The 27,264-nt window shown below is 36.6% G+C and overlaps 1 protein-coding gene and 1 non-coding gene across 2 annotated transcripts; both read left to right on the top strand.

Annotated features, from left to right (window-relative positions):
* Window positions 1-3,352: 3,352 nt before the first annotated feature.
* Window positions 3,353-3,425, top strand: Trnaa-agc (transfer RNA alanine (anticodon AGC)). Its single transcript has one exon. It is a non-coding gene; the product is annotated as a tRNA-Ala (tRNA).
* Window positions 3,426-6,029: 2,604 nt separating this feature from the next.
* On the top strand, window positions 6,030-27,219 carry LOC134667961 (spondin-1-like). Its single transcript, XM_063525394.1, has 7 exons — window positions 6,030-6,355; window positions 18,782-18,993; window positions 24,042-24,146; window positions 24,325-24,504; window positions 25,195-25,436; window positions 25,842-25,993; window positions 27,016-27,219. The coding sequence occupies exons 1-7, from the start codon at window positions 6,181-6,183 to the stop codon at window positions 27,216-27,218; spliced, it is 1,269 nt and encodes a 422-aa protein (XP_063381464.1). The 5' UTR covers window positions 6,030-6,180; the 3' UTR covers window position 27,219.
* The last annotated feature ends 45 nt before the right edge of the window (window positions 27,220-27,264 follow it).

The following is a 27,264-nucleotide window of genomic DNA, read 5'->3' as shown; positions in this document are numbered from 1 at the left end:
CCCCTCTATATATCTAAATAAATAAATATCCCCTTAATAAATACTCCTAAAATTTGGCCTCGTAATCGTCTAGTTAACAGTTAGGACCCCTCGAAGTGGACCGCGGAAACCTAGATCCTTTAATGAGTAATGCTTATTTTGGACTCTGTTCTATTTTATTATTACCTAGTTCACAAAATAGAGATTTTATTACCGAGAATATTTTTTTATTATGTTATTACCTAAAGGAAAATTTCAGGAATATTTTATTAAGTTATTGTCGCAGCATATTCAACGTGTTCTAAGGTAAAATATAAATGGTATTGCTAAAAATATTAGAATGGTATGGTAATACAGTATATAAAATATTAAGAAAGTTATATATTCTTGATAAAATGAGTTTAAAAATTTTGTTGGTAAAAACCTGCCACGCCTATTAAGCCTCCGGGATAACATATAAGTAGCATTCCTGGGATAAGCCCAATTACACCCTAACTTTTCAAGATTTTAAATTAACTACCAGCTTCTTGCGAAGATGCTACTCATATGCCCGATGCAGGAAAGAAGGCTCTTAGTCCAGTCAACAAGGTTAGACGGAACACCTACCCTAACTTGTTAGCCAGACGGGCTTTTACCAACACTTCGGAACTTATGCATATCTAGATGACTATGAAGAGAAGTGCCAAATATTCATCAGTCATCAAAATTAATCTTTTTTACATTCAAAAGCTAAGGGATATTAATCCCATTTCCATTCCCCAAACTAAATATAAGCTGCATTTCTGGTCTCTTAGTAGTATAAACAAAGTACTAAATTTACTATGAAAACTGAAAACGAATTATGAATATCAAAATGAGTATTATTCCACTCAAAGTATCCTCTGGTTTACTCTTGTCTGCCAAAGGTCCCCTAAAACAGCTATTCTTTGATATTCCATCTCAGAATAGACTGCATTTCCTAGCAACTCAATTTGATATTTTAGAATTTGTTTTATAAATACCTTGGAAACCTGATTATATTACTCAGTACTTCATCTCTACTCCAGACGACCAGAATTTTAATAGAAAAATTAGAATAAGATAGAGAATACCCTTTTACCCAGTTAAATTATAAGTTCATTAGCAGTAACAGTTAACTCCGCATAATGAAGAAACCATATTCGAAAGTTATAAATGGAAAAATATCAGCCGTTTCAATCTTAGACCCTAAATCTCTAAAGAAACCCTAATTCCCTAGTAATAGTGTGCGATTCTACCCTATTAATCCTATCCTCAGTCCCTACTCTAGTATAACCAAAGCACAGTTCGTACTTACCATCGACCCTGGTACTTTGGAATATACGCAAGTGTGTCCCTATTAGATATAAGCTAAGCATTCGGCGAGTGACTCCGAGATTGCAACCTAACAACTCGTATTATTGCCCCCCCCGAGGCATTTGGTACAAAGACCGGGTGGCAACTCGGGTAGGACAGGTCCCTATTGTGTATATAATTGGTATAAATAAATATATTTAAAATACAAAGCCTTCGAATACTGTAGATTTCAAGCAAGCCCAGGTTACCCCGGATGGCGCACACGTGACGCCCTTGCTATTCATCTACAGCTGGACATCGAAAAGCTAGGGAGGGAGACGTTTTAAGTCTGCTATGTTGATAAAAAGCAGACCCCAAGACAACCCTCATCTTGGAACAAAATAGACCTCCTTCCATCCGCTGTTTGTCACCGTTAGGATAGCAGATGAAAGGCTAGACTAAACTGTATGTCTAGGCACTGATTTGGTTTTGAATCATATGAAATAATAAAAATTAGGAGTTCTCAGATATAAGTCAAATAAACACTTTCCAAACAACTACATTTCTATTGAAAACTCCTATAGAAAACTATTAGCAAAGTGGACACACTCTATCCAATGATATCTAAGTTCAAACATAACAGAAACACATATTTCCGCCATGCCAAAACAAAGACACAATTCCAAGTTCTACTCTATGAGATTTGGGACTTGCGTCTTAATCTCGATAAAGCTAAGCACTTAGAAAAATGGACAGAGCTTCCCCACTCTCACCAATAATCTCCGCGTACTATACAAAAACCAAAGTCAGTTGTCGGTCCGGACGCTAGTGAAAGACTCATACGCATCGCCCCTCTTCAATCCTTTTATACTATTATTCTTGTCGTCAGTGACGACAAAAGTGTCTTCAGCGAAGACAAAAATGTCGTCAGTGAAGACAACCCATTGTCCAAGGTCATTCACCCTGTCTTCACCGAAGACACCCGATGTCGTCAGTGACGACAAAAATGACCTTGGCAAGGACAAAAATGTCATCAGTGAAGACAACCCATTGTTCTCGGTCATTCACCCTGTCTTCAGTGAAGACAAACCACCGTCCCTTAATATGCCCACTTACCTTACCGAAATATAAGTCTTACATACTTTACTTAAAGCTTAAAACCGTTTAATGCCGACTCTTGACATGTTTTCGCACGTAGTTCCTATGTCTCATACTTTAAGGTTTACTCTTGATTAACCATGATGACCTTAATCGGTGCCATCTATGATTTTCTTACTTAAACCTTATGTCCTACATGTTAAGATCCATATTCTAATAATAAAATGCTGATGAGGGTAGTTTTAAATCGTATTTACGTACGCGCATGCACAACCAAAGTATGTTTGAGTTAAGATTTTTCCCTTTATGATTCCAAATATTACGTTCATACTAAAGTATTTCATGTTTACCTTTATAATAATGTTTTTTAAACATATATAAGAAAATAATTATTTAATTATTGAAACCTTTTATCTACTTCACGCTTTTTGAGTTTTACGGTTTAAAACAATACCTAAATGGCTCCTCGCCCATACCTGTCAAAGTCAACGTAAACAACCTCTCTTACTGTCAAATGTTTTCGTAAACAAATCCTTGTCGTTATTTTGTTTTTACTAAGTCAATTAGCCATTAATTTTATTGTGGATACATGTGATAAAGACTAGACCGTGAAATCAAGTGCTTTTAGTTACCTAAGTTGTTTAGAAGTTCAATCAAAATCGCGAACGTAAACACACGGCCGACAAGAAAGCTCCCGAAAGCTTTCCTTCACCGCTAAAATGTAAGTTTTATATTGATAATTAAGCTTAATACTATGTAATAGACATATGGCCAGTCACAAGGTGTATGGTGTACATAACAGGTAAAATAACTACCTATACATTTCATTTGTAAATATGTGAATCACTCTCATGTGGCTGTGTGGATTATATTTTATGTCATTTGCACTCTCACAATTTTTGGTGATATGGAAGACAACGTCACGCGTAGATAAATCGCCTGATGCGGTATGTATGCTAGAATATTCGCTGTATTGGGTAATGTCTTGGTAGCTCAGATGGCAGAGCACTGGGCTAGCGATCCAGTGCACGTGGGTTCAATCCCCACCCAAGACACTGAATTTTTCCACTTTTAATTTGTTTCTAAGCTTAATACCATCTTTCGCAGCCGTTTCTATTATGTAAGCGGTTACGATTACCACACCAAAGGGATTATAAGGACGTTGTTAGCCATTTAGGAATATGTTATATATTATATTTAATCAAAATTATAATCTTTATTCCGGCAAAGTAATTCATCGTGTCATATTAAGTGCATCCCTTCAACTGAACCCTTTGCCTTAAACCACTCGACACGTTCGGTTCGGCACGTCAAAATATATGACGCCAGCAGGGCTCCCTAAGGGCAATCCACATTGGAACATATTTTACCTTTTCTATAATAACATTCATAAAAGTATGCTCTGCCAAAAAATATAACTTTATTTTTGTGTATGAAGTATAGCGACCGGCAAAGTACATTCGATTCGCGGAGTACGGCGACGGACGAGGTTTCTCCGTTCTAATTAGTAATTTTGACTATTATTGACGTCAAGGCATGAAAGGCGTTTGCAAACAAATACGATTAAAAATAGTGTAAAACATTTTAAGCGGTTAGTCCATAAGTCCCTTAGAAATAAAATAGACTAGGTATAACGCCCGCTACTACGCTTGAGTGGAATACCACGCTTTGTGACCAAGTATGATGAAAACATATTAATTACATTAAGACGTGGTTATAACTTCGCGTTCATTCAGGAAGTTGAAATAAAATTGATACAGTTAACATTCAATTTTCCGTCGAAACAAAAACAAAACACTTTAGAGCAGCATCACTCAAACAGTTGAAGTGGAACCAAGTGGAGACACCTTTAAGTGTAGGGTGACCATCAATCTCGATCACTTCGAGGACGGGTCGAGACATGTCCGGGTAACATCACAGCGTATGGACCACTCTAATGACCTGGCGCGGTCTCGCACGCACTTTAAGTTTGATTTAGGTAATCTTGAGGGTCCTCAAGGGTCTTCACATGTCAAATTAGCTTTAAGAATTTCCTTGATATATTATGGTCAACATTATTTGATATAAGTACTCGTAAATAAACACACATAAGCAAAATCCGATTTTGTCACACAATAATAAGGTTGAAAAACCCAATGTTCTAAATTGTTACCTACTTTTAAAATTAGTTGACTTGAAATGCACGTATCGTACAAGACAAGTCATTTCAACAAATCAGCCTATGTTTTTACGATCAGCCCTAAGTTTTAGCAAAATTATGATTAGCGATTTAAGGGAAACGGAAACTTCCATAATTTGACATCGGAATTCGTGACACTCAGAACTGCGACAAAACAAAGTACCACAATTAAAATAATGTCGTTGAACAAATGATAATGGGAAACCGATACGGAAATAAACATTATTTACTGAAAACTGCTGACGCGCGGTTCAAAGTAAACTTTTGGAGCCGATAATAACAATTATATTACGAACAAACAAATAAAAACTCATTTGAATATTGAATGACGAAAGTTACTTTATCACCGTACCGTGGAGCGAGAAATGTGTGTTGGGGATGGGACGGAAGGAGGCAACCCATACTGCCAAAGACAGAAGTAAGAATACGATTCGAGCCCTTAGCCCTTTGAAAATTTGAAAGGTAACCGAATAATGAAAAGAAGAAATATTGACCAAAGTAAAAAACTAACTTATTGATGGCGCTAAACGTAACTGTACACGTAAAACATAACTCCAAAGAATATAATACCTGTACAAATTCTTAATTTGTTATTCGCGAGTGTATTGTTTGTAGTCTAAACAAATTCTTAACGTCCCGTTATTTAATTTTTACAATCGTTCCATAAGAGTACAAAACTATACAGACGAACAGCATTTTCAAGTTATTTTCCTATAGATATCCCGAAGACCTTACCGAAACAATTTAATTTCCGCGCAACTAAAATGCCTTTCAGTCCCAGATTCCATCTTATCTTAAACTACTATCAATCAATCAGGGCCGGACGTGGAAGGGTTCAGAAAAACACCCTTATTTAAGGGTGAAATTATTGGGAAAACCGCACCTGACACCACTCGATACTGAATTATTAAAGGTAAGAAAATTATTGTTATAGGCCTAGCAATACGTAACTAAGTGGAAGGAATGATAGCAATTTGGGATTTAGGTTTTATTAGAGTATATTTTTAGAGGCCACTTGGCCTGGGAAGTTGTTTTATTAATCTACTTATAACAGTTACGTGTGCTACCTAAAATCTAGATAATGATACCATTGTTTGAAAACAAGAAAGTTGAAGAGAAACGGGGGCTTTAAATAATCTGTTATTAAAGAAAAAGGCCCTTCTCGTCCAGTTCGACAGTAGACAATTATGTAAGTATGTAGTATGTATAGGAAAAGGTATGCCGCACCCCCGGTCTCCGACGGCGCACAGACCTCTTCTCAATAAACTGTCGCTGCAACAATCATCTGTCAAGATGCTGTGGCCAATGATGAGTATGTATAGGTACTTACCTATTTTTTGCTTTAAAGGTAAAATTTAAGTACTTCATTTTTTATTAGAATAGTTCTCGCATACCGAGCATGCATTCGGATTCCAAATAATTCTTAATAATATTCGTACGTTGCCCGTGTTTATTTCCGTCTGCGAACGACGAGATTCCGAAATAGAAAAGTCAACTGCGCCCGCCCAACGCAGCCGCACGCGCCGATGCGGAAACGTACTGTAATAACGATCGGATACATGCGGTTTTTCGAAATAAGCATAGGTAAACAAAAGAACAACGATACGCGTCATAACTGAAACTTTTTCAAAATGGGAACCAGCTGGCACGTGGCGGCCATTTTGTTTTTTATAAGTGCTTGTTGGGCGTGTGATGACGACGATGTGGCGGCGTATAGAGTGACCGTTCGTACGCTGTGGAGCGAGGAGACGTTTCCTAAGGACTATCCCGACAACTGGCCTAAGGCGCAATGGTCTCCCGTGTTTGGTAAGCAAACAAAGGGTTATTACGGAAATTCATTACTAAGTACAACACACAGCTTAATATTATGCTACCAAGCATTTCATGATTGACGTACAATAATTTTAATTGACATACTGGTATTGCTCTATCCAATAAACTACCAATATTTTCATTTGATTAATATGAATGCCAGGGAAACATATAAAAATGCGCGTTTTCCCAGAGATAAGACCTAGCTAGATCGATTTATCAACCTCGAAAACCCCCGTATAGCAAATTTCATCGAAATCGTTAGAGCCATTTCCGAGATCCCCGAAATATCCTGTAGATTTTATTCTCGACGATCTAGGAGATATTATATATATACTTCACCTCAATGCTTTAACTTAAGTGCAAAAAAGTATAAATTATTCCTCTAACCACAAAGTATAAATTATTCATCTCGTGCACCACATAGGAACTTGCGATGGATTAATGTGTTCATCTTCAGAAATCCTATATTTTTGTAAATAAAATCTTAATCCTAATAGTCTGATGGCCTGTATTGGGTCCGAGATTTTTCAATTGCTCATCATACCCCGCTCTACCCTATACTTTTATATAGCTGACACCGCTTATTCGTATTGCGAATGTTCTAAATGTCCGCGTTGCTTTCCTTCTGATGCACATAATTATGTATGTGCGTCATTTATTACCCGTAGCTACTTGTAAAAAATAAACTTTTGTCACTAAAATGTGCGTCTGTGCCTTGGCCAATGATTGAAATTAATTATTAAATCCAATAAAAAATAAGTTGAATGAGCGATTTGATCAATGGCAAAATAGATCTTATGGTAACATTCCATTTCTAACCGCAGCTGCACTCCCGGTACTGAAAGCGTCGCAGTCATTGTCAATTTCCATACTAAAATGAACAGTAATGCAGCTGCGGTTAGAAATGGAATGTTAGCCTTAGATGAGTTTTAGCTTTAAAAAAACGTTCTAATCATGTCAACAAAATGTGTTTTTCGTCTTTTTTCGCAGAGCAAATTATCTCGGAAATAGCGGTAAAACCTTGTCCCAACCAATTACTGTAATAAAAACGTCTTTGTTTCGACAACAATAAGTGGCTACTAAAGAAATTCTTCGAAAATAGCTGAAAGATCACAGTCCGCAGATAAAATCCAATTGGCCCACTCCGTGTGCGGTATTTTCATTCAACGTAATTAATGAAACAATCCAATATGGCGGCCGGGTGGTAAAAATACGAAGTTTCCTGTTAAGTACGATTTACACTGGACACAGTTCATGACATTTATTGGCGGTAAGCACAACACAGGCATATCTGCCTAGTTAAATTAATATATGAATTATTTGACAGTCAATATTAGTTGTAAGTTAATTTTTATGAAAATTTAACTGACAACACATCAAAATTCTCTAATTTTGTTAATTTATAACGCTCAAACTGGCAGTAGGTACCTACGTCAAATGTGAATCATACTATACGACTAAGGTACAAACTTGTTAAAACACCGAGCAAAAATAAAACTAAATTCGCAACATGTCACCATAAAGTAAAGTTGTTCGTTTGCCGGCATCGCTGCGACGACCGCAAAGGTAACTTTGTAACGTTTGCTTGACGCAGTTAAGAGACATTTCGTGGTTAAGATAAGGCGGTATTTATTTGTTCCTACGTCTACAAAGCGCTATCTGATGACCTGATTACAAACTTAATGGGAAAAACAGCAAGTCTCTTACTTTTGGGAAGTGTAAATACGTTTAAGTTTACTTCCAAAGAATACTTTGTATTATTAGAGTCCGTCTCAGTTAACTTTACACCGATTTGAATAGATTAATGTGAGGAACTGTCTAATAAACGTTATATTTTCATACAAATTTGACTTCGGTTGTTACCTCGATACCCCGTCACCCGTTGACCGCGTACGCTGTGAAGGGTTCGAAACGTTGGGATGTTTTATAAATTCATTATACTTACTCGATATAATCCGTTTCCATAGTTTTATTTCATAGAAATTGTACATTAATTATGACACTCTTTGGCATTACATATGCCAGGTAGAGTTAGCTAAATCCGACTATAGAGTGACACACAGGGTGTGACACAGGGTCTATTAGAAGGCTTTCTTTAATTTAACTCACTGAATTTATTTCGCAAAGTTATCAATAAAACGAGATTTCATGTATATAAAATTGTGTACTTTCTATGGATAAACAAAGATAAACGCCACAAGACAAAGGTATTTCATTAATAAACTCCATAAAAACCTAAAAAATATAAAACGTCTTTTTAAGCAGAAACGATGCCGTCTCCATTATTTTATGAAAGGCGATATTGAATTATCTCCGGATATAAATCTCCAGCGCGGGCATTTGAAAGGCATTTTGTTCTTTTCGAGGCAAAAACGTCTTTTGTCTGTTTTCAATCAAAAAGAGGGGGTCAGGGATGGCATGTTACTTTAAGGGCATTAAATTCCTTTTATGAAACATAAAATACTGGGTTCAAATTCAAACAGTTTATAGAGTCAGACCAAGAAAAGTCTGCAGCGGATTTGATAGCCCACGCAGTGCAAGTGTTATTTATACGTCATAATTTCATAGAAGCTTGACGTTTAAAATAACACTTGCACTGCGTGGGCCATCAAATCCGATGCAAACTTTTCTTGGTCTGACTCTATCAGATTAGTCGATCAATTATTTCTGTTTCCTTATTTACAAAAAAACTACTATTTTATTCTGCGATTAAATAAGTTTGAGATTACTTATTTTGCTGAAAATTATAGAATCACTACTCCTTATAAAACGAAGGCCACCGCCGCGTCTGTCTGTTTGTGTGTCTGTTTGTATGTTCGCTATAAACTCAAAAAACTACTGAACGGATTGTCATGCAGTTTTCACCTATCAATGGAGTGATTCTTGAGAAAAGTTTGTGTATAATTTATTAACACCTGCGAATCCGGGGCATTAAGGATTAAAATAAGTCTAGTTTGCCTAAGCCTGTTTAGTTTATTTTATAATATTATTTTTACAACAACAAAAACACTCGTTATTAAAAAAGTACCTACAGTATAATATGTATAAGACATCTTTAATAGTACTTATGTATAAGTATATAATTTATTTTCATATTGACTTCCCCAAGACGACCAATTGTCAAATAAAACACAATAAAAAGCTTGTGACAGCCCTAACATGTAGACAGAACAAGATCAAATGGATTTGCCATAGGAAATAGTTGTATGCTACACACAAATATAATTTGTTTTGTGCGCCGACGTCATTTTTGTGTAAACAGTCAGGGGTGGAGAGCCTTGTAAGGATTTGGAAGGAATCTGGTATATTGTAAATAAATTACATTTCATAGGGGACTGCAGGGGTGTATGGAGCTTTTGGGGTTTTAACAAAATTATTAATGGCTTTCTGCTTTTAGAGTTGTCAACTTAACTCTTGACTCCGTTAAAAAAGAAATGTCGGCTAGGGTTAGACCGACGATAAATTTGCAACTAATATATGATAGCATACGTAGCGCAAGTGTTATTTTAAATGACGTTTATGAAATTATGACGTATGAATAACACTTGCACTGCGTGTGCTATCAAAATCGTTGCAGATTTATTTTGGACTCTCTAACTCTAAGTAGGTACCTAGCTTTTTCATTCCGTAGGTATGCCTGGTGGCCTGGTTTTACTAGATTAATTTTGATATTGAAAGCCCAAATTAATATGTTTTTTATGATGACACATATTTAGAAACGTATTTAATATAGGTACATAATATTATGATATTTCCAATTTAATTCAACTTCTTTTACGTTAGTACAATATAAAATATAACACAAGCCTGAAAATACCTAACTACCTAGTTTTATTGTCTGTTAGCAACTTATTATAAAATTATATGAAGACTGGCACATGCAAATTACATTACGACGGCCAAATTAATACTTAATGGAAATGAAAAGACGCAGTTTACGCAAACACAAGTGAATTAGCCCAAAAATGTTCATGTCGAAAGCTTTAATAATATTATGCAGTTATTTTATACCAAAATTACAGACTGATTAAATTTCTCTGAGCCTTATTAATATCTTGTGGCATTCTTAGAGCCTTATTAATGTTTGTTAAGACTCGTAATTAAAAAAAATTGATGCATCGTTCTAATACAATTTACGACGGGTTATTGTAATAAATAAGTAATTAGGTATAAAGAGTTACCTACACTACAAGTAAATGTAGTTATATAACTTCACTAGACTGCTTGTAAAAATTTGCATTTTTGGTAAACTCCAATCTGTTTCTTTCTGTACATTATTTATATTAATCTTTATTGCACAGTAAGAAATATACAGTTCCAATAGGCGGACTTAAAGCTACACCACGCTACATGACACTCGGCCCAATTCGAACTTTAACTTACGTCAGTTAATAGATCTAGAAAAGATATGGGTTAGATATGTCAGTGTCAAATGTGACATTTCTTCAAACAAATACGTAAATTTTGAGACTGACACATCTAATCCATATCGTTTCTAGATCTATTAATTGACGTATCTTAAAGTTCGAATAGGACAGATTATCTACCGGTCAACCTTAACACATTCACTGCCACGAAATGCTACGGGTTACGCTCGTAGCGCGTATCTACGATTTCGCCGTATGAAGCGCGTAGTCGACAGTCGGGTTCTTGGCCCTGAATGTGTTAATTTTAGATTGTTTTAATTCAGGTTATACCCACTAACGGCTCGATTCGGAAAATGAGTTAGAGATTGACTAGATACGATGTAGTAAAGATATGGCGGCTGGCGCCGCGATTCGGGAAATGAATTAGAGATCCTTTAGATATTAAATAGTAAAGTATGTGACGTTCCACGGCAAAAGGTACCTTATGACGGCTGGCGCTTACGTCGCATAGCACCGCAATAATATTGGAGCAGCATTAATAATAGCGTAAGCGCCAACCGCCATAAGGTACCTTTACCCTTCGGACGTTACATATCTTTACTATATCGTATCTAGTTAATCTCTAATTCATTTCCCGAATCGCGCCGTAAGCCCTAAGCGAACATCGCTCCATAATTAGGATAGCGGTCATAAAAGCCAAGTAATGACTTGATTTGCATATATCCCGGCACAATGGCCTCAAGCTCAGTAAAAGCTAAGGTGAACTGGATAGCGTAGTTTATATACGAACTTGTCCTGCATTAGGTACAATAGATTATAAAAAACCGGGCAACTGCGAGTCGGACTCGCGCACGAAGGGTTCCGTACCATAAAGCAAAAAAAAACGGAAAAAAATGCAAAAAGAAAACGGTCACCCATCCAAGTACTGACCACTCCCGACGTTGCTTATACATTAAAGAGGACTTCTCAAGCCATACACTGATATCAATAAAATCAAAATTGGACCAAATATGTGGAAATTATGCATCAAAATGTAGATATTCGCCCATACAAATGCATAAAAGTTAAAAAAATCAAAATTGGTCATTTTCAGGATAATCCACATAAGCTTCTAGTATGTTATTAGCAATATGACCTGGAGTCTAAAACTGCCGGGAGACCATCGCTGTTGTTCCTCAGTTACAAATAATGACGTCATATAAATAATCACTGCCGAATTTCGTAAAATGTAAATTATAGCTATACCACGAGTCTCCCATACACGTGAGTTACATGTAACGAAAGGTTATTAAATGTATTATGATTCACCTAAACATTGTTTGTAAAAAAAATGTACGGTTTCAGAGCTAGAAACAACGAAATACCACTTTTTATGGAAAAAGTAGATATGTATCAATTTTATAGCTAAACTAAAACCGTCAAAAAAATTTTGCGTATAACATTTGAAAAAATTATTATTCAACTATATATAACAATTTAAATTTTACATTTCCGACAAAAACTGTGGAAGTTGTGGAAAAAAAACTAAAGCACCCCAACAATTCTACCTTAATGCGCTCATATTATGCAAAGAATAGTTCTATTTATCGAGTATTAAATGAATGAACATTACATAAAATACATGAAAACGACATTTTCGAATGGAACCATAATTAAAAAAACAATAATTTACTTGATAAGTAAGCAAAATATTGTTTCTTTAAGTACCTAATCTCCTCCTTTCAAAGTCGGTTAAAATGTAGCTTTTGTGACCTGGGCTACAAAGACAAATAAATTGACACCTCATTTATCAAAATCAGTTCAGTAGTTTCATGCAAACGGTACCTACACATGCACGCATAGATAGCAAATTCTGCCGTAGTCGGACAAAAAATAAAAATTCAATAATTAGACCTTTACTATTATGGCCTGGCGTGGCTTGGCATCTAACGTTGAAACTCTCAGGCCGTAGATGTTAGCAGGCCTAGCGGGCGTCGCCTCGATGAGTTAGCAAGATGCCTTATGGAGGCTTCGAATGATCAGAGGGAGGATCAGAGGGAAAATTCTGCCAGCCTTCTCAGCTCAGCCTTGAAACCCTTGCACCACTCAATATTCCACTTTTATAAGAATACCCAACTGGCGCGAAGTGGCGCAGAATAGGGCAGAGTGACGCTCTTTTGTGCCAGAGGCCAAGATCCTCTTTGCTTTGGGTCACTGAGCCAGTGATGTATGTATGTACAAGGCTAATCGAGGCTTAAATATATAATTATGTATCGCATTAAGTGAACTGATAGGGCATTTACCTCGATAAGGCATTTTGTATTAGGCATGTGCCTACTTACTGGCATGTAACTTTACATTTCTCTAATAATGTAGCGTTAAGCCATGACAATAAGAGTCTATTTCATATTAATATTTACCGCAACTACAGCAGGAACTGCTATCTACGTATGTAATTATGTATTTTTTACATGAAACAACTGAACTGATTTTGATAAATGAGGTGTCAATTTATTTGTCTTTGTAGCCCAGGTCACAAAAGCCACTTTTAACCGACTTCGAAAGGAGGAGATTAGGTACTTAAAGAAACAGTATTTTGCTTACTTATCAACTAAATTATTATTTTTAATTAAGGTTCCATTTAAAAATGTCGTTTTCATGTATTTTATGTAATGTTCATTCATTTAATACTCGATAAATAGAACTATTCTTTGCATAATATGAGCGCATTAAGGTAGAATTGTTGGGGCGCTTTAGTTTTTTTTCCACAACTTCCACAGTTTTTGTCGGAAATGTAAAATTTAAATTGTGATATATAGTTGAATAACAAGTTTTTCAAATGTTATACGCAAAATTTTTTTGAAGGTTTTAGTTTAGCTATAAAATTGATACATATCTACTTTTTCCATAAAAAGTGGTATTTCGTTGCTTCTAGTTCTGAAACCGTACATTTTTTTACAAACAATGTTTAGGTGAATCATAATACATTTAATAACCTTTCGTCACATGTAACTCACGTGTATGTGAGACTCGTGGTATAGCTATAATTTACATTTTACGAAATTCGGCAGTGATTATTTATATGACGTCATTATTTGTAACTGAGGAACAACAGAGATGGTCTCCCGGCAGTTTTAGACTCCAGGTCATATTGTTAATAACATACTAGAAGCTTATGCGGATTATCCTGAAAATGACCAATTTTGATTTTGTTAACTTTTATGCCTTTGTATGGGCGAATATCTACATTTTGATGCATAATTTCCACATATTTAATCCAATTTTGATTTTATTGATATCAGTGTATGGCTTGAGACGTCATCTTTAATGTTGTAGTACATTGCTTTATCGTCCGACTTTTGGTTTGGTTGTAAAACCCAAATAATCGAATATTTTTTTACGTGATTTTTATTATTTTGTAAATTTCTCTTAAACTGTTGCATATTTTGATACACTTTGTATGAATAAAATATAGTTTATTTAATTGGCTTTCATTTAATATCCCACACGTGTATGTGCTATGCATAATTTGGGTGCAGTATGCAATATTCGCAACGAAGCGGGAGTCATTTTGATGACGTCATTCCGCTGAAGTAGATGGCCGGCGCCGCCGTCTCCCGGCAGTTTTGGAGACCCAATGCCATGCCCAACAACATACTAAAAGTTGGTAGCAGTTTCCGGCTCTGAACTATATTCCCATAAGGCATATGACTATTGTACTTTAAACCATTTGGCAACGCCGCACGGGGAATTCTTCTGAAAATGTATGTCCTTTTATATTTTGATATTTATGGATATATGAGGATTGTTCTACTTATGTTGCAAATTGATTAAATTATCGAGAGAAAAATGCTAATGCAAAGAAAACAAGAAATATCCGTTTCATTTCTCATGCTATTGATTCGGTTAAATTGTGTTCTAATGTATGGGGAAGACAAACTAATTATAGCCAGCCTTTTATGAATGTAGTATGATACCTTAGGGTATGGTGCTTTACGCACACTAGCGTCCCTTCCCCTCCCGCTGACGCAACCCCCCCTTTTTGCATGAAATATGTCCCGGTTCACAGTTTTTTACATTTTTTGAGGAAAGAATATATTTTAGGAAAAAAGTGTCAATGAAAGAAATAATCCTTAATAAATTCTTAATAAAAAAGGTCATATTGATTTTTTTACATGATGCACATTCATGTATTAGCTTGTTAAAATTCGAAATAACATAGTTTTTACTTAGGATTCGAAACTCATTTATTATACACGGTGTAACACGAGGAAACCGAATAATTTTGACAGCGTATTCCTGATCATATTTAGAGACAAAAATGTCCTATAAACTTTTTTGAAATGCGGCTATTTTCAGAGTTAATTTTAAAAAAAAACAAGTTTTTATTGTTACATAGTTCAAAACGCCTTTTTGATGGCGATGTTGTTACTATGGGATTTAGTCTAAATATCTTTATTGATATGTCAAAAAGTGACAATTAAGTAACACGTTGCAAAAACTATGTTTTACGAAAAAAAAGTAAAAATCCATGTTAACTGACAAGTTTACCAATAACATTTACTTTTTATGTACATACATATATATTCAAAAAAATAAAAAAAAGCGGCCAGGTGCGAGTCGGACTCGCGTTCCAAGGATTCCGTATATTACACAATTTTTAACAATGTATTTTTTATTTTATTTATTTATTTATTTAGATATTTAATTCAGGGAACAAGGCCCATATTACAAATACCTTAAAGACTAACATACATATGTTTTTATAAACTTAAAACTAAACATTATTTATGCGAAACGTGAGTGAAATCTTTAAAAAATCCGTAGGAGTCGGATCAAAAACTGTAATTAAGTCCGACTCACGCTTGACTGTACATTTCTAATAGGTTTTCCTGTCATCTATAGATATAGACCTATTTTATGTATTTTTTCAAAATTTTAAACCTAGTAGTTTCGGAGATAAAGGGGGATCATTGTCATTTTTTGCCTATTTTCTTGAATAACTTCTGAACTGTTTATTCGAAAATTATAAAAAATATATATTTGAGATCCTTACAATAAGCTCTTTCATTTGATATGTAACATGATATAGTTTGAAAATTTTTATTTTTTAATTTTTTCATTTACCCCCAAAAGTGGCCCCCATGTTTAAAATTCATTTGTTTACAAACTTACATATGTGTACCAGATTTCAACTTGATTGGTCCAGTAGTTCCGGAGAAAATCGGCTGTGACAGACGGACAGACAGACAGACGCACGTGTGATCCTATAAGGGTTCCGTTTTTTCCTTTTGAGGTACGAAACCCTAAAAACAATAAAAAAAATTGTTTTCGGCGAAATTGACCTAAACTCATACAAACATTTTTTCCTTCTTTTAATTTGACCTCAGAAATAAAATCTTTCGCATTTCTTGAGGACACCTTGTATAATAAGTGTTATAAAATGAATATAACCTTTTTTAATAAGAATTTAATAAGGAACTATTTCTTTCATAGACACTTTTTTCCTAAAATGTATACTTTCCTCAAAAAATGTAAAAAACTGTGAACCGGGACATATTTCATGCAAAAAGGGGGGGTTGCGTCAGGGGGAGGGGAAGGGACGCTAGTGTGCGTAAAGCACCATACCCTAAGGTATCATACTACATTCATAAAAGGCTGGATATAATTAGTTTTTCAAAAAGCACAATATGACCGAATATATGAAAGTTGTTGGTCATTGTTGTTGTAAAAGGTGTGCAGGAAATGATACGTTTCTGCACTAGAGCAGTTTAGGTTCCAATTCCAAGTACGATTTTATTATTCTTTTTACAATAAGCAATTGAAATTTGGGTATAAATGGATTTGTTATACAATTTCCATTCTGATATTTGACTCCCCATTCCATAAATTACTTTTGGCCAAATTGTTAATTGAAAATACCTACTCTCAAAAATACCTACTATAAAAATGTATTTAAAAAAACACATGCATTTTACTTTCCTCGTATGCGAAATGAAAAGTAGTGTTTTAACTCGGGTGAAAGGCAGCATTTTTGAAAAAAACCAGGCAAGTGCGAGTCGGACTCGCGCACGAAGGGTTCCGTACCATAATGCAAAAAAAAAAACAAAAAAAAGCAAAAAAAAAACGGTCACCCATCCAAGTACTGACCACTCCCGACGTTGCTTAACTTTGGTCAAAAATCACGTTTGTTGTATGGGAGCCCCATTTAAATCTTTATTTTATTCTGTTTTTAGTATTTGTTGTTATAGCGGCAACAGAAATACATCATCTGTGAAAATTTCAACTGTCTAGCTATCACGGTTCGTAAGATACAGCCTGGTGACAGACGGACGGACGGACGGACGGACAGCGAAGCCTTAGTAATAGGGTCCCGTTTTACCCTTTGGGTACGGAACCCTAAAAATATCATCTACTAATGTTATTGTTATGCACAAGCAGAAGATATTATAGAATCTTGTTTATTTACAAGAAGATGATATTTTTCTCCACATACCTATATATTTTTGAGAAAAATATAGCTAGGTATTTTAGTTTAAAAATCATTGTTAGGATTCCGTACCCAAAGGGTAAAACGGGACCCTATTACTAAGACTTCGCTGTCCGTCCGTCCGTCCGTCTGTCACCAGGCTCTATCTCACGAACCGTGATAGCTAGACAGTTGAAATTTTCACAGATGATGTATTTCTGATGCCGCTATAACAACAAATACTAAAAACAGAATAAAATAAAGATTTAAATGGGGCTCCCATACAACAAACGTGATTTTTGACCAAAGTTAAGCAACGTCGGGAAGGGTCAGTACTTGGATGGGTGACCGTTTTCTTTTTGCTTTTTTTTGTTTTTTTTTTTGAATTATGGTACGGAACCCTTCGTGCGCGAGTCCGACTCGCACTTGCCCGGTTTTACAATAAATATAGGCTTTTCCAGAGAACATTTACCGAAACGAAAGCAGAATTCACAAGGGTTTTCGGTGGACGACCGTAACGCGAATGATTGTTTGGACTGACCTTTCTATAAATATATAAATGTATTTTATTATGTAATAATCATAATAATTATTAAGTTATATTAAATCTGGGAATGAAATTATATCAGAAAGGAGATTCTTAAATGAGTAGGTATACTCGTAACATGCTTTGTGCATTAAATATACCTCCCTCTATTGAGTGAAAATAAAACAAAATACACAGGTAATCTGTGTTGCGGTTTTAAAGTGCCATCTGTTACACCTTTGACAAATTAAAAATGATTGCTTGTCAAATGAAGTCGCCATGTTAGAATTACACCGATACTATAAGCATCACTCACACAAACAAGCAATGAGGCAAAATTTTACCAATATTCAAAGGTTTTTTTCTTAATAATTTTAATCAAAATCTAGTATTTTTTTACATTAAGCGAAGACAGAAATATATATACTACCCAAACATTACATATACAAGTGAAGAAACCCTATATAATAGGAGCTAGGGTGCCAAGAAAGTTGTATGAAAATCGAGCAAGGAGAACCACCTTATGTACAAAGTTTTTAATTTTTTTAAAACAAAACAAAGGGATTTGTTGTTACTTTCTGAATATCTTCACAAACAGACTGTGAGTTTTCAGGGGCTGAGAGTTTAAATGCGATCGGTCCATGTTATATATTAAGTGTACGTACATGTTTATTTATACCTATGTACACTGGCGTTTAGAAATGCATGGACACGTTTCAACCGTCCTATTAAGGCATTACGGTCAACATCTATCCATGCACTTTTGAACGCCACTGTACAGGTGGCTATCAGTTATGCAGGAGGGGCCAAGGCACTCACCAATATCTGAAAACGCGTTGGCGTAAGGCGTTGGAATGCGTGTTCAGATATTTTTGAGCATCTCGGCCGCTCCGATATAATTACAGTAGGTAGTAGTAGTAGTAATCACTGTATTGTACATAACACAGGTTTACAAAAATAAATTACAGTAATGGAAGTACCATGAAAGGCGAATTTATGTACATATAATAGCTGAACGCATGAGACATCGTTATATCCTTCTCTTAATAATTACTTTGTATTTTTCGATGTTGCAGGTCAATCCCACAGCGCGCCCTACACGCTGTTCCGCGTAGGCGACGCCGCCCGCCCGTCAGTCCGTCAGTTCGCCCAGTTCGGCAAACTGGACGCACTGGTCGAGGAAGGCGACGACGAGCCGCGAGTGTACGACCAGTTCTCGTCGCCGAGGATAGCGGCCGGCGTCGGCAAGACTGAGAATACGGTGTTTGTGGATGCTGAGCACAGTATGGTTAGTAGACCGGCAATTTGCCTGCTGCCTGCCGCGATCTGGGGGTCTAGCCAAGATGACGATCGTACATTGACAAACGCCAAACAAATAGAATGACAGATCACAACACAAAAATAATGCCATAAAACTGCTGAAAGAATGTCAGAGAGCACTGGGCTAATAATATTTGAAATAATTGGATAATAATATTAGGCTTACATTGATACCGGAGCAAATGAAAGATTCCAAAATTGAACCTCGGGCGTAGCGAGTGGTTCGTAAAGATGAATTTTAGCGTTGCGAGGGTTTCAAGGCACCCTTTACCTTACCCTTACCCTTTGCTACCGAAGGAAACAGATATTTTTACCAAACTTATACGAGAAAAATACTAATAGTAAAACATTACAATACATATCAAATTCAAATGAATGCTATTGAATATTTATCATTCAAAATCAACACTTAAAATCCATCCACCTCCAATCCACCAATCAACATTAAGCATACAACTCAAAATTTTCATCAAATTTATTAGCCATTCTTGTAGATAAATAGCAACTTTTATTGGAAAATTTTTCAAATTATATTTTTAATGGAAGACCATCAGTAGGAGATATGTTAGTTTTACACGTATGACGGGCTAGCCGGTATAATTACGTTTGTAATACAATGCCAAATATATGAGAAGGGTTTCTCAACTGGCTATTAGGTATTATTATTATACGTATAGTTAGTAGCCAATTCTGCAAAGTAAAACCATTTTTAATACAGTTGCTCAAAAAGTGCTACTTTACGTAGCTGTTTAGCGTGCGGAAAGTTGGTTATCTCGAACTAGTGCTTTTTACTTTTCCAATTTTTTTTAATTTATACTTGTTCCAATTCACGACTACTTATTGATGAGTGTTAATATTAGTTTCCTTTAAACGTCGTAATCAGCATAAAAACCTACCGTTAATGTAAGAATACGAAAAATATTACATATTTCATATTTAATTACTTACCTCTTCATCATTATAACACGTTTATTTTTTAATATTCAATATTGAAAATTCCGTTCTTAATAAGTTGACTGAATGGAACGGAATAGCTGCCAAACGCCCATAGATATAATATACTTAAAGACGACGTCTAACCGAGCTGTCACTGTTACCACTTTTGTTTAGTGTACGATTAACAATGTTTTTCTTATTTTTTCGCAACTGTATTAAAAAACGTCGTTCGATACACGTGCGGAAATGTCATTCTTCACTCGTCCCGAGTCTTGCCACTCGCCTGCGGCTCGTGGCAAGATATCTCGGTACTCGTGAAGTAATGACATACCTTCCGCACTAGCATCGAAATGTACTATTGTCTAACTAACTTTAAGTACCTAAGAATATTTATGAAATTATATTACAAGGCTTCAGTCCCAAAACATCCACCTAACTTTCCTTTTTACATCTTGATTTGTAAACTCATGTATTTTAAGCATGTTGTCATAATTAACATCTTTGTAGCTTTGTATAGTCAACTGTAAGAATATGGGTGTCGCCAACTTATTCAAAAATATGTCACATAGTTCTTAATTCGCTGACATATATATATATAAGAGCTATGGAACATATTTTTGAGATGATTTGTGCACCCATATTTTCACAGCTGACTGTACATACTCTATATCTGTCTTAAGTCTATATCTGTGCACACCAATGTTGATTAGACTTCGGCCTCACTTAGCCTTTCGTTCGAACCCTGACATGGGTTCACGTAGGTACCTACTGGTAGTTTAACTCGCTTGTGATTTACATAAATAATTATGCCAACAAGTTTGAGGTCTCGTCCACTGGGATATGGAGATAGTGTGGCGTTAATTTACTGGGTCCCTGTGGTATAAAATATTGTGATTTTTATTAGTCCCTTAGGTACATCCATTATTCATCAGTGGCATAATGTGAAGTATTATTTAATGTCGATTATTTTCATAACTTTGAACTATGTTACCTACTAGTGGATATTTATTTATTTATTTATTTAAACTTTATTGCACAAATTTACAATAAAAGAGTACAATTGGTGGACTTAACGGCTTGAGGCATTCTCTACCAGTCAACCATTGGGCTAAACAGAGACAGTAATTAATTTGGTGCAGGATTGTAAATAGTGAATATGAGAATATAGACACAAGTCGACACTACAAACTATAATACTATACTATACTATTACACAAATATACATTTTAAAATATACCTACGTATATACAAATTCAATATATATAAATAAACATACATATATATAATAATTATGTACCTAGTGTGAGACATCACATAGACATTTAGTCTCGAATGCTTTCAAATAAATGCTTACGCAACTTGCTTTTGAATGAAAGCTTGCTCTGAGCTTGTCTGATAGGCAGAGGGAGAGCATTCCACAGACGAATTGCTTGGCAGGTGAATGAGTTGGACAAGAATCCAGTCCGATGAGGGAGGACAGCCAGCATCAGACTACGAGAAGCACGGAGAATGCAACCAGGACGGGCTGTTATAAACTCAAATTTAGACCTGAGATAACTGGGTGCAGCTGGGTCAAATAAAATTGAATACAGAGTACATAAAATTCGCAATGACCTGCGTTCACGAATTGGGAGCCATTGGAGTTTACGGCGAAAGGCAGAGACATGGTCATATTTGCGCAGGTTAAAAACGAATCTGATGCAATTGTTAAGGAGACGATCAAGTTTGGACAGCGAGGCTTGTGTAATGTTTGTGCAACAGACATCAGCGTAGTCAATGATTGGCAATATTAGGGACTGAACAAGTAAAATTTTAGTGCTTGCCGGTAAAAAGTTTTTATGTTTATAAAGCGCCCGCAATGTATTGTTCACCCGGCGACTGACGTCAGACACATGTGGCTCCCATGTTAAACCACTGTCGATAAATAAGCCCAGATTTTTAACATGCGCTGACAGGGGAATCACGGTGCATTCGAATACGATAGGCGCAACGAGAGACAGATCAGTTGACGAAAGCAAGCGGGGGCTTCCTAAAACAATAGCTTGGCATTTGGTGGGATTAACGGCGATTCCAAAGTCACGGGACCAAACAGCGATGCGTTTAAGATCATCGTTAATTTTTGCGACTGCACGTCCGATGTCATTGGCATTTTCTTGCGTATACAGTTGCAAGTCATCGGCATACAAATGGTAAGAGCAGCCAAGGCTATTAGTAATCAAATTTATAAATATAGAGAATAGAAGAGGAGAAAGTATACCACCCTGTGGGACGCCTGAAGTGAGCTCTAGCCAGTCAGAAAAGGACTGTCCAGCGCGAACCGCCTGCCGACGATCCTGGAGGTAGGAAGAGAACCACTCCGCCACCGATGATGAGATGTTTAAATGTTTTAGCGCAGCAAGTAAAAGATCATGATTCACCGCATTAAAGGCGTTGGAAAAATCTATTAAAACCAATACAGTTAACAGAGAGTTCTCCATGCCCTGCCTCGCATCCTCAACCACTTTCAGCAGAGCTGTCGAAGTACTGTGCCCAGGGCGAAAGCCGGATTGAAAAGACGACAACAGTTGGTTAGAGTAAATGTGGGTGGATAGTTGTTTGTGAACTACTGCTTCTAATATTTTTGACATGAATGGGAGAATAGATATAGGCCGAAAGTCTTTAAGTAAAATGGGGTTAGAAATTTTGGGTAAAGGGATAACATGGGCATTCCGCCATACTGAAGGAAAAACCCCATTGAACATTGAAGAGTTGATCAGAGAAGTGATAACTGGGAGAATGCATTCTAGCATTATGTTGCCGCAGAAACCAGTTTTTAGTGAAACCGCGTTCTCTCGTTATCAGAACTAGTTTTTCGTATCGCCTTGGTGAAAATGCGTTTTCATTTGTTAAAACTATTACTGTGGGCACGCAGGGCCATCCACTCAGAGCTCAAGGAGCTGCGTTCGGAGAATACCTGAACTCATTGCACCCCCTAAGCATGTGCGTAACTAATTAGGTATTTAGGTATTATCAAATACGTAGGTTTAATACTCACCTTGAACTCCTGAGGCCACACGTCATGCAATAACTTTACATTTTTCATATAACTCATATACCTATTTCCCATGAATTTATATATTTACTCGTACACATATTAAAATCACGTAACTCCTCAACATTTGGTACACTGAATGTTGCAAGAGTTTATGGGCCGTGTAGTCGCCATCAGATATATCTGAACGGCCAAAGTGCTCAAGTGCACAAATATCACAACACGCCTTTATTATTGTCGAGACGTTAGAGTGCGTGTTCAGATATTATTGAGCACCTCGGCCGCTCCGACATATCTGATGGCAACTGTACGATTGTTTAGCACTACGTGATATTTTAGAAGTTTCTAGTTAGGTCACTTGTCGTTGCGTGCAGCTTAATAAATAGGGTTTAAAAACTTTTACAACCACTCATATCACTAAAGAAATAAACAACAACACAAAATTATGATATATTAACAAACTCACTGGAAAAATATTTTCAGGGACACTGACACACTAATACTACTTGTTGACTGACACTGACATGACAATCATGAATAATATAGTTTACTTTTAACTCCTCGTATGCGGCCTGTCATATTTGATCATTGAAAAAGTGACCTTGACATTTAAAACAATGGGGTAACTTAAGGTTGTTTTTTATTTCTTTTTTTTTCTGTTTGATCCCGAGCTCTTTTGTCCTGAGGCAGAGAAGACAAATATCTCCGAGTATAGAGTACTGAGTAAGTAAGCTCCTCTACCTTCCATAGTAATCCATAGCCACATGCCTCATCATTGTACCAGATGAAAACTCATCATTTTATACCCTTGAAACGCAACCTTCCATACCTTCCTAGCATGCACTAAATGATTGCAATAAAAAGGCGTGGAACGTTTATAAGGGACAGGTTATTCCACACTTTGTTCTGCCAAAGTCAGTGCGGGCAGCTTTGACGGGCTCTAAATCATACACATTAAGATTCATGCTACGTTAATTTCAGATTGCATCGTTGAAGCGGTTGAAGATTGAAGGTTACTACTGAGTGACTGATTCCTTCATTTGTTTCAGGTGTCGCTAATGTCCCGCATTATACCGTCTCCGGACTGGTTCATTGGAGTAGACAGCCTCAACCTTTGTGTCGACTCATCATGGGTAGACCAAATCACTTTAGATGTGAGTACTGATATGTAAATTCATCTTGATTTTTTAATACATGGTGACTTTTAGATTTTAGACGGAAAGTTTAAATATAACTAAGGAATATTATTTGTTCTTTTGATACAACCAAATTATTACCAATTACCAAATTAGCAAAAAGTGTGTATGTAGATACTCGTATTGTACCTTACAGCTGTACCCATTGGACGCCGGAGCAGCTCAGGGCCTGACGTTCACGGCTCCTCGCTGGGACAACGAGCCTCCAGAGCCTGTCTTCAAGCACAAGCCCCGCTACCCCAACCATCCGGCGTCTGGCTTCTACTACCCGTCAATGAGGGAACTGCCTGCTATTGCTAAAGTAGAATTCACTAAGGTTTGATATAATGACTGTTCTATGAAAGCACCAATTATTTTAGTTTAGCATAACTAATTTGAAGTTATAAAAATAAATACCATGCAAGGAGTTTTAGACAGTGGTTGGATTCTTGATTCAGCTCAGCTTGATGATAAAAAATTAGACAAGGTCCAAGATGGATCAAAATTATTCAAAATTTATACAAACACTGAATGAAATATCAAGACTGTCGAGGTGAATCTAAAACTAGATCCTAAAGCACGCGGGCTCCGGCAATTAGTATTATTAACAACTAAAACAACTTTATTAAAGTTTCGACAAGGGAACAATAGAAATCATAATTAAGATCGACATAACCTGCTATATTTACTTAGCTAATTTGGACCTGTCAATTCGTGTACATTGTAGAATGTGCTAGCAAGTTATAATAGATTTATTCCCGACTTTTCAAATAGGTACTTTAGGTACCCTTACGAAATAAAGTGTGTTAGTTGTTCTTCAATAGTTTGCCCCCTTAACCCGTGGAACGCGCACCATGCAACAAATTGATGCAAAGCAATTTGACTCATATCGATTTGTGAAAGTGTAACATCTGATACTGAGTCGCTACGACCTAAATTGAGTTAGCATCACACGTGTGATGCTAAGGCGCTCCACGGGTTAGTCATAATATATATTGTACCATCAATATCACGTTGATTCTTTCAGATTAAAGCATATTCTACGATCGATATAAACAACTTAGTCCGAAAGGAACTAATCAATAAATTACGTAAGAAGAACGATCGTAAAGGGCATCCGAAACTCAGGGCGTTCATTGCAGACTCAGGAGATATGGCGACAAAGAACCCAGTAGAAGAACTTATGGATTTGGAAGAAGAGCCGTTTGGTACACCGGCACCTGACTTGCCCGAGAATCATGTTGTCGTTGTAACTCAAGCACCAACTACGTAAGTAATTTGAGAGAATCTTATATCTCGACCAATCTCTTCAGTGTAAGGCATAAGTGGAATACGAGTACATTTTTGTATATACAGAGCATTTTCGCTTTGCTTTTCTTACCCAAACAGAGAGAGGCCAAAAAATAAGTGCATTCCCGTTGCCAGGGAAGTTTGGCAATTATACTGAGCAACTTTTACTATGAGACCAAGCCCGAAATCGCAAAAACAAATTTGGCTGTTTCATGCATTTTTGCTGGTCCATTTTCTATGGGAGGGTAAATTTTTATTTCGCGATTTCTGGGTTGGTTTGGTACCATAGTAAAAGTTGCTCAGAATAATCCCGAAACCTTCCTGGCAACGGGAATGTACTTATTTTTTGGCAACTGTGTATATTAAGGCAACTGCACATTTCAGAACCACTACAACAGAAGCAGAGTTCGGTAGCGACCTTAGGAACATGGACGATGTGGTGCTGGCAGTAGCTCAAGGCCACAGGATGGGCCTGGGCAAACGTTTGCCCCGCCACTTCAGGTCCCGTCTGCACCACGCAGTTAACAAGATACAACGTAAGTTTGTTTTGTTGGAAGAACAACAGAAGGAGCGATCTTAAAGATTATGGATAAAGGGTATAAGGTCATGAGGCTAATATGATACGTAAAAAACCGGGCAAGTGCGAGTCGGACTCGCGCACGAAGGGTTCCGTACCATAATGCAAAAAAAAAACAAAAAAAAAGCAAAAAAAAAAACGGTCACCCATCCAAGTACTGACCACTCCCGACGTTGCTTAACTTTGGTCAAAAATCACGTTTGTTGTATGGGAGCCCCATTTAAATCTTTATTTTATTTTGTTTTTAGTATTTGTTGTTATAGCGGCAACAGAAATACATCATCTGTGAAAATTTCAACTGTCTAGCTATCACGGTTCGTGAGATACAGCCTGGTGACAGACGGACGGACGGACGGACAGCGAAGTCTTAGTAATAGGGTCCCGTTTTACCCTTTGGGTACGGAACCCTAAAAATGTCACTTTGTTATCATTCTCCTGTGCGTCTCGCACGCGCCAATAGGAGTACAGATAAGTAACTACGAGCAAAATGCACGCGCGAATGATAACATAAGTCATCATTTAAATATTATTTTGATCTCAAAATGTAAGTTTGAATTAGCCTACGTCCGGGCATGCTCTTAGGCGATATTCTGTCAACTATTTACCGATTCCAATTCTTTGTTTTGTAAATTAGGAGCATTCCATGAAATTATTAAATTGCACAACGGGACTTAATCGCGTATTTAAGTTTTAAGATTTACCTCCGACGTTTCGAGGACGGCGTTGTCCCCGTGGTCTCGGAGAAGACCACGCAATTTAATAATGTTTTATAATCGTGAAAGTTTAAATCAGTGTATTACATGAAATTGTCTACCGTTTGTCCCGTACAAACGCGTATTTTCTGAAGATTTGCAGGTGAAGTTTCCTTTTCTATGACAAACAGACAAAACTATGCACATAAAAAAAAAAGTCTCCACACGGGAAATAAAATTCGTTTGTACGGGACAGCCCGTGGAATGCTCCATTACTGTATTGTTTCAGCTGACGACTGCCTCGTATCCAGCTGGAGCGAATGGACACCGTGCTCGACAACCTGCGGCTACGGCGACAAGTTCCGGACGAGAACGATCGTGCGAGCGAGACAGAACGAGGGCCGCGACTGTCCTCCTCTAAAGGAGCGTCAGCATTGCGGTCGCGTTAATTCTTGTTCGAAAATGCAATATTTTGGTAGAATTAATGTTTAGAGAATAAATATGTGATTTCGGGTGTCTAATTTTAAAAACTTGTTAC

This window comes from Cydia fagiglandana, chromosome 10, assembly GCF_963556715.1.
Source record: "Cydia fagiglandana chromosome 10, ilCydFagi1.1, whole genome shotgun sequence".
Lineage (NCBI taxonomy): Eukaryota > Metazoa > Arthropoda > Insecta > Lepidoptera > Tortricidae > Cydia > Cydia fagiglandana.
This window is presented reverse-complemented; position numbering and strand designations above follow the sequence as displayed.

Excerpts from the sequence above, each read along its gene's own strand:
- LOC134667961 (XM_063525394.1), top strand. The coding sequence starts at position 6,181 with ATGGGAACCAGCTGGCACGTGGCGGCCATTTTGTTTTTTATAAGTGCT. Across the intron at positions 6,356-18,781 it reads GCAATGGTCTCCCGTGTTTG|GTCAATCCCACAGCGCGCCC; the intron begins GTAAGCAAACAA and ends TCGATGTTGCAG. Across the intron at positions 24,505-25,194 it reads CTAAAGTAGAATTCACTAAG|ATTAAAGCATATTCTACGAT; the intron begins GTTTGATATAAT and ends TGATTCTTTCAG.